Source organism: Balaenoptera borealis (genome assembly GCF_965194805.1).
Source record: "Balaenoptera borealis genome assembly, chromosome: 1".
NCBI lineage: Eukaryota > Metazoa > Chordata > Mammalia > Artiodactyla > Balaenopteridae > Balaenoptera > Balaenoptera borealis.
The window spans coordinates 156,142,609-156,156,698 of NC_138860.1; the positions used below are offsets into that span (position 1 = coordinate 156,142,609).

A 14,090-nucleotide genomic window follows, 5' to 3' on the forward strand; every position below is an offset into this window, starting at 1 on the left:
TGTGGTTTGACCTTGCGGGACTTAGAATGAATGTGCCATTTATAGAAATAGGAGAGCCAGGAGCAGTTGATTTTTAGCTGCTTCAGAACTTCCAGGTAAAAATATATCTAGACTATGGCTAGAAATTTAGGTTTAATGCTTAGGAGAGAGTATAGGGCCAGAAAAAGATTCAGGTACCATCTATATAGAATAATTGGAATTTTAAAGAAAGAGTTTATTCTGGAAAAAATGGGTAGAGGCTGAAGGCAAATTTTTTTAGGGAATAACTGTGTTTAGCCGCAGGATGGAGGCAGAGAAAGAGCAGTCTAAGAGGTTGAGAGAAAAGAGTAATGTCCTAGAGGTCATGGGAGTATGAAGTATTAAGAAGGAAGTGGGGACAGAGGGAAAGAAGGGAGTAGGGAAATTTCAGTCACTGCAAAGAATCTGAGCCTGGGATAGAGGAAGTGAGCAGAGTCTGAATTTGGTAAAAGTCATTGGTGACCCTCAAATGAGAGGAATGAGAGTGAAGTCAGACTGCAGAGAGTAGGTGATGAGAAAGTAGAGGTTTTTCAATTCAGTAACCATTTAAAAAATCAGCAAATAGTATTTATTGTAGAAAATCTGGATAGTTAACAAATCTTTAGGAATCTGATATATGCCAGGCATTGGGCCAGGTGCTAGGATATAAGAAGGAATAGCATGATTCTTCTGTTCAAGAAGATTACAGTGAGGGAGAGGCATAATTAAAAATCCACCATTCCACAGTTCCTTCATGGCTTTACTTCCCTCCTCCTCTGTTTAGAGTCCATGGTCCACTGTTAAAATTACCCTTGTGAATATATCCTCTCTCCAAACTTGCTCCTCTCTTCCTTCATAGTAGTCGTCTACCTATATTCCAACACTTGTTAAATTCAACTCTCCATCTATTTTTTGCTTATACCTGGGCAGCTGAATGTGGAGAAAAATACATCATGCTGATTGGTCTCACATTAACTTTGTGACTGCCAATCTTAAGTGGGCATTTAGCACTGCCCAGCTGAATTTGTATTTCCGCAATCCATTTGCTCTCTCACTTTTCCTAGATGATAATTTCACATATTCTTTTTTTTCTCTTCAGACCAACAACCCACCTCCTTCCCTTTTAACAAGCTGCTTCCTGTTTCTCTGAGGACATGGAAGCAGTTAGAAGACATAATTCCATCATGCTCCTGTTGCTATAGCTGTCAACATGAATGTGAATACTCTGCCTTTTTCCTGTTCCATTCATGTCCTTGTCCAAGATCCCGTTGTGGACTGAATCCCATCCCATCCCTCTAACCTACTCAAGGACATCACCCTAGGAATTATCTTGTCCTTTCTTTTGTATCAACAGTTTTTGTCTCTCTACTGAGCCGTTCCCATCAGTATATAAATATGCTATACTGTCCCTCACTTAGGAATAGTAAATAAAGAATACTCCCTTGACTCTCTCTTTCCAGCTATTTCCCTATTTCTCTGCTCCCATTTACAGCAGTATTCCTCAAGACAGTTCTCTATAGGCATTTCTTCTATCTCTTCTTTCATTCTCTTTAATCCATTCCAGTCAGGCTTCCATCCTTACCATTCCACTGAAACCATTTTGTCAAGATCACTTAGTGATTCTCTACTTTGCCAAGCCCCAAGATCATTTACCCAGTTGATTATTTCCTCTTTGTTGAAATGCTTTTTTTTTAAATTGTTTTTTTGGATACCATTTACTTCATTAATTCCCCTCTTGGTTTCCTTTGCTGGTTCTTTGTCATCTCCCTGACCACTAAACATTGGTGTACCCCAGGACTTAGACCTCGGACCTTTTCTCTTATTCAACTATGTTCATCTTCAAATAACATCTATAGGCTGACAATTCCTGATTTTATACATCTAGCCCAGAACTTTCTCCTGAACTTTAGATTCTTCACATAGGCTGCAGGATCCTCTGCTCTTGGATGTTCACTAGGCATCTCAAATGTAACATGTCTAAAACCAAAATGTTTTTTCCTCTTTAAACATGTTCCTTTTATATATCCTTCTTCACTCCAATAAATGACAATTCCATTCTGACTACTTAAGATAAAAACCTTGAAATCATCTTTACCTTGTCTCTTTCTCTCATATCCATATCCAGGCCACAGCATATCCTGTCAGCTCTCTCTTCAACATATATTCAGAATCCCACCATTTCTCAGTGTCTCCATTGCTACTACCCTTGTCCAAGACACCATCATGTCTTGCTTAGATTATCTGTCCACTCTACCCCTTCCCACTTTGAATGGTCTCATCTCAACCTAGCAGCTAGAATGAGCCTTTTAAAACACGAAATAGATGATATCATTCTGCTCAGACCCTCTTGTGTTTCCCTATCTTACTCAGCAAAATCCAAAGCCATTACGATGACCCCATAGGCTATTAAATGATCTAAGCTCCTTTTATATCTTTTACTTTGTCTCCCACTACTCTCCTTTTTGCTCATTCGGCCCCAGCGTCACTGGCCTCATTGCTGTGCCTGGAACATGCCAAGCTTGCTTCTACCTAAGGGGCTTTGCACTTGCTGTTCCCTCTGTCTGGAAAACTTCTCCCCCAGATATCTGCTGTGCTAGCTCCCTCACTTCATTTAGGACTCTGCTAAATGTCACCTGAACAGAGTGGTTTTCCTTGTGTAACATGTATAAAATAGCAATCTCTCCACCCCCCAGAATGATCTCTTCCCTTTATTCTGCTTTATTTTTTTCCCAAAGGACTTAATACCAGTTGATATATCTAGTTGTTTATTTTATATGTTCTATCTTAATGAAAAATTCTTTATCCTCTTTGTAAAGATGGAGATACATTCCTCATGCTCCTAAACTGGAAGTTCTGTGAGAGCATGTACTATATCTGGCCTGCTTATCATTATGTCCACTGTGCCTCATACAGTTCCTGGCACATAGCAGATGTTCAATAAGTTTTTTTGAATGAATGAATGCTTTTTAGCTTTTCTCTAGCAGAAAGACCAGCTTGCATTTACTGTGGGTATATGTGTGGGTATATACACCTATAGAAACTGCGTATGATTAGGTGGTCCTTCTAATGTACATTTTACAGGAATAGTTCTTCATCCATCTAAATACTCACCTTCTGAGCATTAAATTTAAATCAATCCACAGATTCAAACCAATTGTGTTTGACCTTTCACAAATCCCAGTGGTTCATTTATCATGTGTAATGGCATGGCATAAAGAGATACAGAAGCATATTTTTTCCCCATTAAGTCTGCATTCTGCTATAAGAACAGTTGAGTGGGAATGGTGCAGTATTTTGCTATGATATAATGAATAAATCTGCTCTGGTTTTAGATTATACCTTATGGGGCTTGTAAAACATTGCCATTTTAAGCTTTGGTTATAAATGATCTTTTAAGGGACCATTGGATATGATTCAGTAAGCAAAAGTGGTCTAAACTATTCAAGCATCAGATTACATCCATCTAATATAAATGACTCTTCAAAAGCTGTACTTTGTAAAACAGTTGAATGACAGTTGAATCATTTACATATTGTGATAGCTTAAATAAATAGTCATTTCCAAGAATTATAAGCAAATATAAAAGACAAAATAATGTAAGGTGCTAGATTAATTACTGAGTTATAAATCATTCAAGGAGCTTAATTATGTTTGTGCATTAACAATAAAACCTTGAGTGCTGTGTTGGTGTATGTGTGACAAATGGTTATCATCCCCCTTGATGTAGAGATTGCTTCTGCTTCCCTCCACAGACACACAACCACGTATCTTTAGATCCCAAAGAGATTGTCCCTGTTCTTCCTGATATAGAACTTAATTTAAAAAATTCATTCAGAAAATAAACAAAAGATACAATTTACTTGTTTTTTTTTTTTTTTCGTGATTATTTTTGCTAAATTTGTTGATACTGGAAGCTGTGTAAGTATGCTGACCTTTAGTAGCCAAGATATTTTATAGACAAAAGAAATAGTTGTAAAAGAATATGATATTATGTATACTTCTACACACATAACATGTGCCTTTTTACCCATTCCAGTTTCATTAACATAGTAAAAACTTGTTTATAATGTGACACCAAGCTTTCATATCTCCATGTGAAAGTAGTACTTCAATAGAATTTTTTGGGAAAAAAATCTACAGTTGTTGTCTTGTTGTTCACAGGAAGGGAGGCAATAATAAGCTAATAAAGATCTATCATCGAGATGGTAAATATGGCTTTTCTGATCCTCTGACATTTAATTCTGTGGTGGAGCTCATTAGCCACTATCATCATGAATCTCTTGCTCAGTACAATCCCAAACTTGATGTGAAGCTGATGTACCCAGTGTCCAGATACCAACAGGTATGATTACACAATTTTTTTTTTGGCCGTGCCGCGCAGCATGCAGGATCTTAGTTCCCCCACCAGGGATCAAACCCGTGCCCCCTTCAGTGGAAGTGTGGAGTCTTAACCACTGGACCGCCAGGGAAGCCCCATGATTACAGAAGCTCTTGATAGCTAATCGGCAAGTCATTATTTAACAACATCATTTGATTCTAACTTACCAGGCTTATCAGTTAGAAAAAAAAAAGAAATCTAGACGTTTAAAATTTCCTACTTAAGACTTAAGATATTTTTAGAACTTATTTTGTGGCCACTATTCCTTAATAGCTTTGTTGCATGTGTTTATTAACTTTATATAAAAATACTTCTGTTTATGTTTCCTATTCTTTATTTCTTTTGTTTACCTGTATAGGATCAGTTGGTAAAAGAAGATAACATTGATGCAGTAGGTAAAAAACTGCAAGAGTATCACTCTCAGTATCAGGAAAAGAGTAAAGAGTATGACAGGCTATATGAAGAATATACCAGAACATCCCAGGTTAGTATATTTTTGTTGTTCAGGCCAATAAGTATGCAATAAGTATTATAGTTATATCAGATTTTCTATAATTTTATAATTTTCTATAATTCACCTGACAATCTTTAGCTGTCTTAATATCTTTTTTTAATTTAAAAAAGTTTTAAATTTATTTTTATTTTTTATTGATGTATAGTTGATTTACATATAAAAATTCTTAAATATATATATTTATATATATAAATTATTTTTCAGATTCTTTTCCATTATAGGTTATTACAAGATATTGAATATAGTTCCCTGTGCTATACAGTAGGACCTTGTTGTTTAAGCTGTCTTAATATCTTTTTGTTTTTAATTGAAGTATCCCTGATTTACAATGTTGTGTTAGTTTCTGGTGTACAGCAAAGTGATTCAGTTATACATATACATACATATTCTTTTTCATATTAATATCTTTTAATATCAAATAAACTCGTTTGAATAATAACCAACTTATTATTGAATAAGTTTTCAATAGGGTATAAACACTGTGCTCCTGTACATCTTTATTCCTCCCCCTTTATATTGTTACTGCCACTGATTACATTTTTATACATTGCCAATTAGCATAGATTTATAATTATTGTTTTATGCATTTGTCCTTTAAATCATATAGACTTTTATATTTACTTATCCAGTTACCTTTACCAGTATTCTTTATTTCTTCATGTAGCTTTTTTTTTTTTTTAATATTTATTTGGCTGCACCAGGTCTTAGTTGCGGCATGCGGGATCTTCGTTGCCGCATGTGGGATCTTAGTTGCAGCACATGGGATCTAGTTCCCTGACCAGGGATCAAACCTGGGCTCCCTGCACTGGGAACTCGGAGTCTTAGCCACTGGACCATCAGGGAAGTCCCTCTTCATGTAGCTTTGAGTTACTGTCTAGTGTCCTTTCATTTCACCCTGAAGGAGTCTCTTGAGCATTTCTTGTAGGGCAGGTCTAGTGGTAACAGACTCCTTCAACTTTTGTTTATCTGGGCATATCTTAATTTCTCCTCCTTCATTCTTGAAGGACAGTACTGCTGGTTATAGAATTCTTGGTTGACAGTTTTTTTTTTTCTTTCAGGGCTTTAAATATGCCTACCCACTGCCTTCTGGCCTCTATGTTTCAGATGAGAAATCAGCTATTAATTTTATTGGGGGTCATTTGTATATGACAGGTTGCTTCTCTCTTGCTGCTTTCAAAATTCTCTCGTTGTGTTTTGACAGTTTGACTATAATGTGAAATACTTGTTTTTTTATATCTTTGTCTATAGTTTATAATTGTTAACTGTGAAGGGTATTCCAGTATTACTGTGCTTCATGGTACCTTGTTTTGACCCTAGAATTAATGTTCTTGATTTCTCAGCCCCAAAGCCCTTGATCTTATTTCTAAGCTAGTGTCTGTGGTGGGCAGTGTAAAGGTAGAGACTGCACCAGGAACCTCAGGACTGGAGGAGTTTATTAGGGGATATTGGCCTGTGAGGATTATAGGTTAGGTATGAGATATAGTGCTGATTGGGGAAAGGTGTGGGATTACAGTGGCCAGAATTGCCGTAATGGTCCATTTTTCTATGTGAGATGTTTGATTTCATTTTATTTTCAGGTTTTCTTTTATTAGTTAATTAGTTATTCAGAATGATTTTAATAACTTTTTTTCCCTTTTCTGATACTTGTGTTCTGTCTGTGGTGTGCCTGTGTGTGTATACTTTTTTTACACTGCAGATTTCAGCTTTTCTGTATTCCTTTACCTCTTCTAGGTGCATTATCTGTGATGAGGCTAGTGTTTGAGTTAGAATGGGGAAAAAGTTACTGAGGAATCAACATATGTGGTCAACATAAGGGGATGGTGAAATTATCATACATATAATAGAAGGTTATACAGCTATTAGAATAGTTTTCAGAAATTATTTTAAAACTTCTTGATTTTTAAAAAGTGAAAAAGTTATATAAATATGTATGTTAAATTCAATATAAATGTTGCTGAATTCTATGAATTATATCACACAAAGTAAAAGTCCTCATTCCCCAGAGGCAACTGCTGTTATTAAGTGCTTCTTAGGAATTCCTGATGACCTGAGAAATGCTAATGATGTAGTTTCAGGTAAAGGAGACAGCATTTAGAATTGTGTATACATGATTTCAGCTGTGGGTGTACCTACTCACCTGAAGGGAGAAGACTTTATAACAATATGCTGGGATGTTTTGGGGATAGAATTAGAGAGATTTGGGGAAAATACAGTTAAAATAGAAAGAAGGAAATAATAAAAATAATAATATGCATGTATTATTCTATAAGAAAAATGGCATTTCCGCTTTTTAAAACAAAATGAACACTACCAAACATAAAATAGATAGCTAGTGGGAAGCAGCTGCATAGCACAGGGAGATCAGCTTGGTGCTTTGTGACCACCTAGAGGGGTGGGATAGGGAGGGTGGGAGGGAGGGAGATGCAAGAGGGAAGAGATATGGGGACATATGTACATGTATAGCTGATTCACTTTGCTATAAAGCAGAAACTAACACACCATTGTAAAGCAATTATACTCCAATAAAGATGTTAAAAAAAACCCAAAAAAAACCCAAAGTGAAATGAAATTATTCTATAACCATCAAAAAGAATAAGGCAGTCTACATTTACTGATTTTGAGTGGTTTCTAAGACATATTAAGTAAAAAAAAAAAAAAGTGAGGTACAGAAAAATATATGTGGTAGAGAGAAGCCCGTGCGCTGCAACGGAAGATCCCACATGCTGCAATGAAGATCCCGCTGGCAACTAAGACCTGATGCAGCCAAATAAATAAATTAATTATTTTAAAAAAGAAAAATATATGTGGTATACTGTCATTTATGGTTAAAAAAAGAATTTGGAAGGTGTTATATATTTATATGTACTCAGAATATCTCTGGTCAAAAACTGATATACTCTCTGGGGAAGATAATTAAGGCAATGAGGGTGCAGGAGTAGGGAACTTAATCTTTACTATTCTTTTATATTGTTTGATTTACTTTTTTCTCTGTACATGTATTACCTTTTTAAAAAATATAAAATGAACTGAATTGGAATTTAGGAGATTTATTTTCTAATCCTGGTTATGTTAAAAACTAGTGATGTCCCGTGAGAGACATCACTTGTCCATGCTTCAAGTTCCCATCTATAAGATGCAGATACTGGCAACTACAGCTATATTTGAGTGTGAGTGTGTGTTTGTCAGAGAGAGAGAGAGAGAGAGAGGGAGGGAGAATCAGGTATAAAAGGTTAGCACAACCATCCAAAAACATTTATTGAATACCTAGTCTAGGTATGAAACTATATTTGACTCTAGAAATACAGAGGGAGAGATGAGGCCCTATTTTGTAAAAGTGCAAAGTATTCTGACAATATTTGTTAAATATAATGTGCATTAGTCAAAATAGCATACTTTAATCCCTTTCCTCTGCATCAAATAAAACAGTGATGGGTTACTATAATTGTGTGTGTATATTTATTTAAAGGGCAACGTATAACACTATGTTTAATCTCACAAAAACACTGAGTAAAAGATTCAAAAGAATATATATATAATATGAGTGTATTCTATAAGGTACAAAACCAAGCAAATGTTAACTTTTAAATTTTGGCTGTGAGCATAAAGTGGTAAAACCATAAAGAATAACAAGGAAATGATCATCATAAAGAGCAGGATAATGTTATCACCAAGGCAGGGAAGGTGGAGTGGGAAAAGGCAGGGAGTTGTGATCCAGAAAGCATACACAGGGAATTTCTGGGGTGCTGTTAGTGGATGTTCATTTTATAATAACTTGTTAAGCTGCGTATTTTTTATGTACTTTACTGTTATGTTATATCTCATGCTAAAAAATGATAAACATTAAAAGCCCATGGCTGTATGCAAAAACAATGTGAATATTTCTATAGATCAGAGGTGGAAGAGAAACCCATAATAAATAATCATAAATGGAACTTTTGGATCTGGAAATAAGCAGAGACAGCTGAGAGCTTGACCTCCCTGGTAGTTCCTTCTCAGTCTTCTTTGCTGATTTCTCCTCTTTGACCATGGTTCTTTTCTCCTTTCTAGAGAGTCATTCAATCTCTGGTGTGATCTCAAAGAGTCTCATGCCTTTACATACCACCTATATGTCAGTAACTCCCAAACTTCTATCTCTGGTTCTTCTGACTTCTTTTAACTCTAGACTCATATATTCAACTGCCTATTCAACAGCCCCACTTGGATGTTTAAGTAGATATCTCAAGCTTAACATATCCAAAATTGAACTCTGATATTCCACGTCAAGGCTGTTTTACCCTTTGCTTTCCCCATCTGAGTTGAGAGTTATAATATTCTTCTTACTCAGGTCAAAAGTCCTGAAGTCTCTTTCTTTTACATGTTACATCCAGTCCATCAGGCATTCCTGTTGACTTTACCTTTAGAATATACCCAGAATCCTACTCCTTCTCACCACATCCATTGCTAATACCTTGATCTAAGCCACTATCAGTCATTTATCACAGAAACCTCCCAACTGGTCTTCTTGCCCTTATCTATACTCCCCTTGCCCTGGTCAGTTCTCAACATAGCAGCTAGGTGATACTTGTAAAACATAGGTAAGATCATAGCACTCCTTTGTTTGAGACCCACCTCTGGTTCCACGTTTTACATAGAGTGAAAGCCAGAGTTCTCTCTACAATGCCAGTATGATCTGTGTCCCTCTTCCTCTCTGACCTCATTTCTTATAACTCTCTTCCCCACTGTACTCCAGCCACACTAGCCTCCTTGTGGCTCCTCGAATATACTAGACCTGCTGCCTATCTTTGAGTCTTTGCACCAGCCATTTCCTTGCCTGAAACACTTTCCCCCTAGATAGTCACCTGGCTAACCACCTCACCTCCTTCAAGGCTTTGCTCAAATGTTGTCATTCTCAGCGAGGCTCACTTGACAACTTTATTTGAAATTCCAGCTCACATTTCACTTCTCCTTTCCCACTCTACTTTTCTTTTTCCGTAATACTTCTTACCTTCTAACAAACTATGTAATTTATTTACTTGTTCTATTATTTATTGTCTGTATAACCCCCTAAACTATAAGTTCCAGGAGGGCAGAAATCTTTAAGTTTGTTTACTTACATATCCCAAATGCTTCAAATAATGCCTGGCATATAGTTAGTGTTCAATTATTTGTTGAATGAATTTATGCAAGATAATGAACCAAAGCACTCCACCCTTGTCAAGGGTGTGAAGTCAGACTCATGGTATGGACTGGAATCTTGGGGAGGGCTAACCCTCCTGTGAATGGAGGCTAGAAGAAATGGCCACTATTGCATATGGCTTTGGTTTGTGTAGAGCTGCATTTCTGCTTTCTTGTCATGACTGGAGAAAGCAGAGAAAGCTCCACATGCTGCACACATGCCCAGTAATATGGGGGCTTTAACAGCAGAATATGAGTTCTGAGCAGCTGATAAGAGACTGGGTTCTGGAATTGGAATCCCTGGTTGGGGAGCTGGGAATGGGGGTGGATGGAAGCAACCAAAAAAGCCATGAGGTCAACGCTAGAAGAGGGCTAATTCCTCTGTGTGAGAATTGAGAGCAAGACCTGAGATGGGGCTGAGCCCAGAAGAGCCTTGGAGGCTTAACGATTTGGGAGGTAGGGGAAGAGAGGGAGGGATCCAAAGGGATCCAGTGATTAGCAGTTTAGGAGATGTGCTGGGACAATGAGTGTTAAAAGGAGATTAAAGAATTGACCTCTGTTTGTGTTATAGTGTTTCTAAGTGTTATAGACCTTCTCTGTTTTTTTCTGTGAAATCTTAGATAAAATCTAGATTGCTTTGATGTAATCGAATTCTTCCCAGAGAATGGGAAGAGATGGTGTATCCTGAGTCAGAGTTGGCACAGGGTGAGAATAGGCTGTATGTGGGGATATTTGGCATCTGGATTACATATAATTAGGAGGCAAAGTGATAGGATTTAGCGATGGTTTGGGATTAGAGACAGGAATTCAGCAATGAGATCATTGGTGACCTTGGAAAGAGCAGTCTCTGTGGAATGGTGAGTACAGAAGCCAGAATAGGGCGAGTTGCAGTATGAATGAGAGATGAGGAAAGAGAGAGAACCCATATAAACAACTTTTTTAAGAAGCTTAACTGTGACTGGAAGAGAAATTAGGGTTAAGTAACTTTTTTTTTTTTTTCAAAGTGGTGTTACTAGAACTTGTGTGTATGCCGTTGAGAAGGAACCTTAAACTGGGAGAGTGAATGCTGTAAGAGGGGCTAGTTGATGTGATGAGATGAAGTGCCTGAGAAAGGAAAAGGAGGTGAGACCCAGAGCACATGTAGGTAAAAGAGAAGAGAAAGGAGAGCAGGTATAAATAAAGGTAGGTTTACAGTTTCGGTGATAGGTATAATGGCGATGTTTGTGGGGGAGCTGCTGCTTTGGCAGCGGCACCAAATACTTTTCCTTTGCTGCCCTACCTACCAACACACACAACAGTGTCAGTGAAGTCAAATTTTTGGTGTTTACTTTGAAGATACAGGGCCAGAAATTTTAATAGGTAATTTCTAACCTTGCAAGGGAGCCAAGACTATAATTTGAGAGTTGTAGAATTTATAGCTAGATATTTAGATATGGGCATTGCAATAAGTTTACAATACTATTTGAGATATGTATGATATAACCTCAACTGTATGAAACATCACAAGATTCTAGTGTCCCATATCTGCTAATCCCCTTATGTTCCAGCCCTACCGAGCAATTGCTGATCCCTAACATCCACTGTTATTTCATGTATATGTCATGCCATGCCTTCTATGTGCAATGCTGAATTTTCTTCTCAGTTAAGACCTAGCTCAGATGTTGCCTCGTCCATGAAGTCTCTGTAAAGCAGTAAGTAACTTTATTGCCCCACTTAATTGCCTCTATCATGACATGAAACAAAACCTTATAAGAGTTCAGAAATCTATTTTGCCTGTATAATCTGAATCCTGGAGTGCAGGCCCCATGTTTTATGAATCTCTTTAACACCAGGTGGTACTTTCTAAACAGTGGATTCTCAATAATCATTTGTTGAAATTAATCAGTGCTAAATAGTTGAATTATCCCATAAGCACCAAAACTTTTAAAATTGTAAACATTCAGGATTGCAATCTTTCTAGACCTTTACACATATTTCTTGATTTTCTAAAGTAAATTGAACAAAATTTAACCCTCTCTGAAGATTTTAGGAGAATCATGATTCAGAAGCTAAAGTGTACAAATACATTCAGAGCTCATTGGAATGCGGAGGACCACTTACCCTAGTGTGAATGGCTTAGCCTCCTGGGCTTCTGTTTTGTGGAGTTTTTAGCTTTTCATTGTATTCTGCATCTCATTTTAGCAGCTATTCTTCCCCTTTGCATTTTCTGCTTCTAATCAGATTAATCTACTAATGAATCTGTTTAGAAAACGCCATGCTTTAGAAATGAAAGTAAGTATAAGTAGACTCTATAGGGCTCTTCTGGAAATAAGGCTTTGCATGTTGGTGCATGAACTCCTCTGCTCTGTCTCTTCACTCGTTCAGCACCTTTTGGGGGTCAGCACTACATTAGTTACAAAGGCAGAACTTTATCCTTGTCTTCAAGATGTTCAGGGTTAATCTCTCTTAGCAACTCAGAGGGCCTTTCTGTGTTTCTCAGCTATATTTCAGGTAATAGTTATTTTTCTTTTATTTTAGGGTTTGAATGATATATTTTATATACAAGTAATATGGGTAGAAGGGTTTGTTTTGGTCCCCTTAATTTGATATTATATGGAATCGTAACAAGAATTGTAAGATTTGTTTTAAGCCTAAGGTTACAAAAAATACAAAGATAATGAAGTGTGTGTGTTCTTTTATAGGAAATACAGATGAAGAGGACTGCAATTGAAGCTTTTAATGAAACAATTAAAATATTTGAAGAGCAGTGTCATACACAAGAGCAACATAGCAAAGAATATATTGAGCGATTTCGGAAAGAAGGGAATGAAAAGGAAATTGAACGGTAAATCTACCTAATACCGCCAAGTGCATCAGTGAGCCGAGACGTCTTTTCTTCTCTAATAATCTCTGACATGTCTGCTTTTACGCCCTCAAACTTGGCAGTCCTGCCATATGGAATTACTTGCTGTTCCCACTAACGGCACCAAGCTGAACCTTCTCTCTTCTGCGTTCTTTCTCCGTCCTCCAAAATTGTTGACCCCGGCTCATCCTTTAGGACTCGGTTTAGATACAACTTACTGGAAAATTTTCCCTGATTCCCTAGACTGGTTTAGGGACTTTTTATCCCCAGCCCTACAGCATCTATCCTGATCCCTAGTGTAACATTTACTGAAAGTCGCACTCACTGAATTTTGAGCTTGTTGAGAGTAAGGGTGGTGGCTTATTTTCTCTGATAGCTCCAGCAGGTTTTATGGTGCGTGAGAGTACATAGTGGTGCCCATGGAATATTTGTTAAACTGAAAACCAACGGCAGCAGTCTGAGACTAAGTTGAAGGCAGAACAAGACCATTGGCAGGAAGACCAGCCTGCATGTTGCAGGTGACTGACTGCGTCTTTGTGGTCATCAGGTTAAAAGATGGTGAAGGCCTGAACCAGAGCAATGGCACGAAAGGAGGGGGAGTTAATAGAAATGCTGAGGACTTGGTGCCTGACCAGATCTGGCAGGTGTGGGAGAAGCCAAAGATTATTCCTAGATTTCTGATATTAGTGACTAAGGGATGTGTAATTCACCAAAATAGGAAGTACATGAGGGGAGTTCAGGGTTGGAACCAATGAGTTTTGAGGTTCCTGTGAGAACCCAAATGGAGTTGTCTGAGAGGCAGGCAGCTGGTTATTTGGATTTGGAACTCACAGTACAGAAAGCATTTGGGAGGCCAAAGTGTTGTAGGTGATGGTAGATGCTAAGCATGAGATTACACAGAGAGTGAGAAGCATGAGAAGTACTGGATCTGGCAACTAAAAGAATATTGGGAACCTTTATCAAAGCAAATTTAGTGGAGTATTAGAAAATGAGCCAAATAACATGGGGTTGAGGAGTGAAAAAGCGGATAATAAAGAAAAATGAATCACATGCAAGGGAAAAGCAAAATTATTTCTCATATTAGTACCAAAGTGTTAGTGAACTTCTCTGTGCCTAAGAATAGTATTAAGTGCTGTGAGGCAGTATAGCTTAATGAATAAAACTGTGGGCTTAAATGCTATATTAACCATTTACTAGCTGTGTGA

The 14,090-nt window shown here is 37.4% G+C and overlaps 1 protein-coding gene across 1 annotated transcript in view; it reads left to right on the plus strand.

Moving 5' to 3' along the window:
• Positions 1 to 14,090, plus strand: part of LOC309615439 (phosphatidylinositol 3-kinase regulatory subunit gamma) — an 86,441-nt gene that overhangs the window by 54,608 nt on the left and 17,743 nt on the right. Inside the window, exons 4-6 of the mRNA XM_082365071.1 lie at positions 4,159 to 4,339; positions 4,734 to 4,859; positions 12,725 to 12,867. Coding sequence (XP_082221197.1) covers positions 4,159 to 4,339; positions 4,734 to 4,859; positions 12,725 to 12,867 — 450 coding nt within the window. The remainder of the gene's footprint in view (positions 1 to 4,158; positions 4,340 to 4,733; positions 4,860 to 12,724; positions 12,868 to 14,090) is intronic.